At 56.0% G+C, this 6,853-nt stretch overlaps 1 protein-coding gene across 1 annotated transcript; it reads left to right on the top strand.

The window, feature by feature from the left end:
* Positions 1-4,667: 4,667 nt before the first annotated feature.
* Positions 4,668-6,235, top strand: LOC119278568 (glucan endo-1,3-beta-glucosidase GII-like). The gene is made up of 2 exons (XM_037559894.1): positions 4,668-4,793; positions 5,143-6,235. The coding sequence occupies exons 1-2, from the start codon at positions 4,721-4,723 to the stop codon at positions 6,075-6,077; spliced, it is 1,008 nt and encodes a 335-aa protein (XP_037415791.1). The 5' UTR covers positions 4,668-4,720; the 3' UTR covers positions 6,078-6,235.
* Positions 6,236-6,853: the final 618 nt, after the last annotated feature.

Raw genomic sequence — 6,853 nt, 5'->3', positions numbered from 1 at the left:
CGTCTGCACTTGTCAATTTCCTTCAGAAGCTTCTTTGGAACCCAAAGCGCGGTGAGGGCAAAAGTGGGAGATTTCACGGCGAACAAGGACACGCCTGCCTGCTATGGAGAGCATACGCCCCTTCCGGCCCGCAAGCCGTGCACGGACATGGTCGAGGATCAATTGTAGATGTACCAGTCGTAGCCCTCCCGTGGTAAGAGGAAGACCTAGGTACCTAATCGGAAGTGGGCGATCGGACCGCGAAACTACACCCAGGTCGATGTTGTTGCACTGCATCGGCGTAGCCGTAGACTTGGTGAGGTTTATCCGAAGTCCCGAGGCGTCACCGAAACTTTGAAGGATGCGCATCAGGTGGTCGATTTCCTCCTTGTTGGGGTTGGCGAAGATTATTGCGTCGTCGGCATATAAGCTAACCCTGAGCTTGATCTCTCTTCCTGGCACATGCATGATCTCAAGCGCATCCTCGGCGGCTTGAAGAAGACGATGGATGGGGTCGACTCCGATGATGAAGAGGAGGGGGATAGTGGATCGCCCTGGCGCAGTCCTCGGCGGTGCACAATCTTCGCGTCGGGTGATCCGTTTAGCAGGAAGACCAAGGAAGAGGTGGCGAGCAGCAGCCTGATCCAATCCCTCCAGCGAGCGCTAAACCCTAGCGTCGTCAACAGCTCGAGGAGGTACTCCCAAGATACATTGTCGAAAGCCCTGGAGATATCAAGCTTGAGTAGGACAGCCGGTGTCTTTCTGCGGTGCAGGCTCTTGACGCAGTTTTGGACGTAGACAAAGCTGTTGTGAAGGCATCTAGTCTTCAGGAAGGCCGTCTGGGCTGGCGAGATGATGGATTGCACTATTGTTGTGAGGCGGATGGAGAGCACCTTGGAGATCAGCTTGGCTATAGAGTGGATCAGGCTGATCGGTCTGAAATCACTGATGCAGTCGGCTCCGTCTTTCTTGGGGATGAGCGCGACGACCGCAGAGTTTAAGTCCCCAAAGTTCTATCCAGCCAGGTGGTAGAACTGATGGAAAGCTTGCATGATATCATCTTTAATAACACTCCAACATGATCTGAAGAACACGCCACAGAAACCGTCCAGCCCTGGTGATTTTTCAGTAGGCGAGGCCTTGATCGCACCCCAGATCTCCTCTTCTGTGAAAGGGTTGTCCAGTCCTCCTCTCCGGATCATAGCCATTTGGAGCTGAGCCTAGTTGATAGACGTTGGTCCGTGCTGCGGGGTGCCCAAAATGTTGTTGAAATGGTCGTGGATTGCCTTTTCCTTCTCAGCATGTGCCATCAAAACATTTTCTCCGACCTTCAGTGCGTGTATAAAGTTTTTGCGCCTTCTTGAGCATATCTTGTTCATGAAGAACTTTGTTGGGGCGTCGCCCGCGCGCAGCCAGGTGAGGCGGGAGGCCTGCCTCTTCCTGCAACGCTTGATCGCAGCAAGGCCAAGAAGATTGGTCTTCAGTCCTTTCCTGAGCTCCGACTCAGCCGCCATGAGACGCCGTTGCTCTTGGGCCACATCGAGGCGCAATATTACCTCACATGCAATGTGGAACTGGAGCTTTGTGTCCCCGATTAGATTTCTACTCAAAATCCGAAGATCCTTGGTTGTTCTGCTCATCTTGATGCGGGGACGGGAGAATGCGCATGTTGAGGCCGTCGGGCGTGTCCAGGCAGCAGTGACCGTGTCGATGAAGCGCGGGAACCGCGGCCAGAAGGATTCAAATTTGAAACCTCACCGCCGTTGAGGTCCCATTGCATCAGCTAGCATGAGTGGGCAGTGGTCGGTGCACGCGGTGGACGCCGCCATCAACAGGACCTGCGGGAAGAGGGCCTCCCAGTGCGAGTTGCAGAAGAACTTATCCATGCTAACTAGGGTTGGATTTTCCCTCTCGCTACTCCAGGTAAATTTGCGATTATTGCACTTGATCTGCCGAAGCCCAGCTCCGTCTACCGCAGTTCTAAAACGGCCCATAAGCCGCCTTTTGATGTTGTGATTGTTTTTGTCCCTGGCCTCGTAGATTAGATTGAGGTCGCCGTTGACCAGCCATGGCTCGGTGGCCGGAGGAGCAGTCCTAGCTACCTCAGCAAGGAAATCATCCTTGTTCGTGTCGTCGGCCGGTCCATAGACCGTGGTGAGCCAGAAGCTCGTGAGGTTGCAGGTTTGGGTAACCCTAGCGGTGATCGCAAACTGGCCGATGGCATGGGTGTAGACCGTTACTGCGTCTTTGTTCCAAAGGATGGCGACGCCTCTGCGCGTACAGATCGGCGACAGCATGCCACATCCTAGCAGAGTGCTATCGCCGATGTCTCTAACTAAATCAGGAGTCCAAGCATCTAACTTTGTCTCTTGGAGGCAGAGGATGGCGACATGGTGAGCCGCGACCCCTTCCCGCACAGCCTCCCTCTTGGCTGGCGAGTTTAAACCTCGCATGTTCCAGCACATGATCAGGAGGGAGGGGTGATCGTCATTCATGGGGACACAAGGGAGATCTCCGGCGACTATACTTACTAGCAAAGAAAATGCACTGGTACACCCACTGTCGCTCCGGGGGATGCCGCTGACCACCAACAGGCCTCAAACTATGGCGGCACGACTCGAGCCACAAACTACAACATGAACTGCAAATAGAAACAAGACCTAACTCAAGCCAGCCGAGCACTGGCCGCCGCCGGAAACTACTACTACTACTACTACATGGAGTGTCTGACTGCACTTGCATGATCACACTACGGCCTCCTCGGCGATGCCGTCAGGACCGTTGAGCCCTACCGCAATGCGGAGGGCGCTCTTGTCCATGTTGGTGAGCTTCGCGATGACGGCGATGTCATCGTCGAAGAGAGGCTCGTCGAACTTGCGGATGAGCGCTTCTGACGCCTTCTTCGTCATCTGCTCCTTGGGGCCCAGGAGGCCGAGGCCTTGCACCAGCCTGAGTGTGCTGCGCTGCAGAACCGGAACCTTGCAGTTTTGGGCAGCCTGACGCGCACTCTGCCTAGGAGGAGGAACCGAGGTCGCCCGCGTCTTTGGCGGTGCAGAGTTGCGCTTGGCTGGCGCCGGCACGAGCAGGGAGGCAGGCTTGTCGCAGAAGAGACGTCGTGGAGTTTCTCTTGGTTCGTCGATCTCCAGGAGCTAAACTTGTTTGGTCACCACGCCGAGCTGGATGGCGACAGTGGCCACGCATGTCAGAGTCTGGCAGCTGAAGTGCTCCGGGGCGTGGCGCGGCCCGAAGAGCGTGGGGCCGAAGACGTACGGGTCCGATGCCGTGGTTTTGCCCTTCACGGCGATGATGTGGTCCTGGAACTCTAGAGGCGCCGCAACGGAGGTGGCGACCTCCTCGTCCAGGAGCGACTGGGCCGCGCCCCGCAGGGACGGGGCGGCAAACGCCTTCTCGGCTGTGGCGAAGAACTCGGCGACCTCATCTTGCATGGAGCTGGAGCCGTTCGGAGCCGCAGCTGGAGTGCACGAGGACGCGGCAGGAGTTGGGACGTGGACTTGGCTGGCAATATTTGGTCTTGAATGCTGCTTTTTGCTTGGGTAGGCTTGCCCTGACGAACGGCCGCCGTGCCGTCCGTGGCCCTTCGAGCTCCTTGAGCGGCGAGACGGCGGGGAACGGCTGCGCTGACGCTCCTTGCTTGTGGCCTCGCCACCATCACCCTGGTTGCCGCGGCCGCGGCCACGGCCCAGCAGCGTGTCCTTCCAGGAGCGGCGACTACCACCTCCCCCACCCTGATCGTCGTGGTCGCGACGGGGCCCGCCTCCGGGGAGCCCGCGGCAGCCCGTGTCCACCACGGGGACTCGCTGTTGACGGCGGTGTCGCTCCATGGGCTGGCCATCTTCTACGTGCATGATCCAGGTGCCGGGGTAGGTGCGTGGCAGGTCATCGTCGTGGTCGGAGCCGGAGGAGGGGAGGCCACTCTGGGCAAAGTGTGATGATCTTGGGGAGCGGGGGGACCAGTCTTCAACCCTGTCGACGTGGATGAGCAGGTCGTAACGCTCCGCCCCGGGCGGGATGGCCACCCTACGGTCAGGCGGCGAAAAGCCCTCCATCTCCTCCACGCGGCCGGCACCTTAACAAATAATGCAGCAAAGTAATCATTAATAAGGGGATTCAAGATCATCTTTCAGCAGGCTGATCCGGTTCTTCTTCGAGCCGATGCAAAATTCTGAAAGTATAGGGGTTGTTGCCAATCAATTGTACTCCGTTGCGCCCATTGAATATCTTCCAATTATAAGAGTTTTTCAGTTTCAGCAGCATGGTCTCTGTGTTTGTGAATGTTTCTGACGTCAAGTCTCCCCTAAGGACTTCATCCAAGTCGTGCTATGCTTTTCTAAGGTTATTCTTTGTCCTCTTCACCGCACTTCGACCCCGTCTGTGCATGGCACGACAGAGCATGGCCAGCTAGCTCAACGAGTAGTACACCATCTGAGAAAACGGAGGCCGTTTCCACAACACCCGGACTTTTCCGTGGTAGAAAGGCGGAAAGAGACGAGTCGAAGAGGTCATACACGATACATACATGCATGTCGCCATGCCGTGCATCTTGGGCCACGGCGGAGTCAAAGTAGCTAGTCTGATTAGGTAGGCAGGGCGCAACACGACCACGTACGCAGGCGGGCTGAGAACTTGTATAAAACGGGGCGTAGTGCAGGTGCGGCTGCATCGGCACACACCAACCTAGTTGCATTGGAGAGCAGCAGATACAGTGAGCTAGCTGGCAGCAATGGCCAGGCAGCATGTTCCTTCCATGTTTGCCGTTGCTCTCTTCATCGGAGCATTCGCTTCTGTTCCTACAAGTACGTACATTCCTTCATGATCTTGTATTTTTCTAGTGTAGTAGGAGTAGTTTGCATGCATGCATGGACCTACTGTCAGCGTGGTTATGAGGCCAGGCAAATCCATGGAGACGTTGAAGAGTTCGCCTCGTCCGAATGTTTTTACAAATTTGAGTGGACACAAACTTTTTTATTAAAAAAATGCAGTGCAAGCAGAGAAATTCTTACAAAAATGAATACCCACGAGATTTCGTAATACAAATCAAACATGTGAATTAATTAAAGGAGACGCATGTACAACTTGGAGATGACTTAACATGCATACTCTTCCGCGTCAACGCCTACGACAGCTAAACCTAAACGGATGCAGGTGTGCAATCCATCGGCGTGTGCTACGGCGTGATCGCCAACAACCTCCCGCCGGCGAACGAGGTGGTGCAGCTCTACAGGTCCAAAGGCATCACCGGCATGCGCATCTACTTCGCCGACGCCAAGGCCCTCTCCGCGCTCCGCAACTCCGGCATCAGCCTCATCCTCGACGTCGGCAACGACCAGCTCGCCAACCTCGCCGCCAGCACCTCCAACGCGGCGTCATGGGTGCAGAAGAACGTCCGCCCATACTACCCGGCTGTAAACATCAAGTACATCGCAGCGGGCAACGAGGTCCAGGGCGGCGCCACGCAGAGCATCGTGCCGGCCATGCGCAACCTCAACGCGGCCCTCTCCGCTGCTGGGCTCGGCGCCATCAAGGTGTCCACCTCCATCCGGTTTGACGAGGTGGCCAAGTCCTTCCCGCCCTCCGACGGCGTGTTTGCGAATGCCTACATGACGGACGTGGCCCGGCTCCTGGCGAGCACCGGCGCGCCGCTGCTGGCCAACGTGTATCCCTACTTCGCCTACAAACGCGACCCGCAGAACATCAAGCTAAACTACGCGACGTTCCGGCCGGGACCCTCGGTTCGGGACGACAAGAGCGGGCTGACCTACACATGCCTGTTCGACGCGATGGTGGACGCCGTGGTCGCCGCGCTGGAGAAGGCCGGGGCGCCGGCGGTGAGGGTGGTGGTGTCCGAGAGCTGGTGGCCGTCGGCAAGCGGGTTCGCGGCGACGGCCGACAACGCGAGGGCGTACAACCAGGGGCTGATCGACCACGTCGGCGGGGGCACACCGAAGAGGCGCGGCGCGCTGGAGACGTACATCTTCGCCATGTTCAACGAGAACTTCAAGAGAGGGGACCTCGTGGAGAAGCACTTCGGGCTGTTCAAGCCGGACAAGTCGCCGGCGTACCCCATCCAGTTCAAGTGATCTAGTCTAGTCTAGCTAGCTTACACGTATACGTAACGTACCTAGGTCTTCTTCAGCCTAAATAAGCTGCACGTACGTGTGATGCGGCGGCGATACTTCCTGTTCCTGGGGGTGATACATCATCAAGTTATGAATAAAGAGAGGGAAGCAGTTATGAATGTGTGATCCATATGCTTCCAGCCATGCAGCAACCATGCCGATCGATGCACTTATTACGCATCATCCCGTGCGTAACGTGCGCCATGCAGCAACTATGCCGGCCACACGTCGCGCGCTCGGTGTTCCATAGGGTTCCACCGGGTCAAAGGGGTTGCGAGCATACGTACGTACGTCAAGTGGTGCACCCATGCTCGACTTCCGTTGCGTGCGCGCTCACCCACCGCCACACGTCGGGTCACAAAACTTCTTTCCTGGAATTATTTCGCACGAGCTGATGGGGAAACCAACAGCAATCGCTACACGAATCCGAAGCATCAAGCATGCTTCGTCGATGCTCAGGAAGTATCGCCTCTGTCGGTCGATCGAGGCCCAGTCAGATGAAAACTTCCCAAATCTCAGGCGCATATCAGGTCAGGACATTCAGGATGTACCTAAAAGTGGCCTAGATTTATGTACAATATGGAAAAACTTAATACCTAAACTACCAAATTTGTATCATTAGATCCTTCACGAATAATATTTTTATATTTTATTTATTCTGTATTGTAGAAGTCCATAGTTTTTCTATAATCTTGGCCAAACGTACTTAAGTTTGGCTTGCACAGAATTCGATACAC

Source organism: Triticum dicoccoides, chromosome 3B (assembly GCF_002162155.2).
Source record: "Triticum dicoccoides isolate Atlit2015 ecotype Zavitan chromosome 3B, WEW_v2.0, whole genome shotgun sequence".
Taxonomy (NCBI): domain Eukaryota; kingdom Viridiplantae; phylum Streptophyta; class Magnoliopsida; order Poales; family Poaceae; genus Triticum; species Triticum dicoccoides.
The sequence above is the reverse complement of the archived record's forward strand: the minus strand, read 5'-3'. Positions and strand labels throughout refer to the sequence as shown.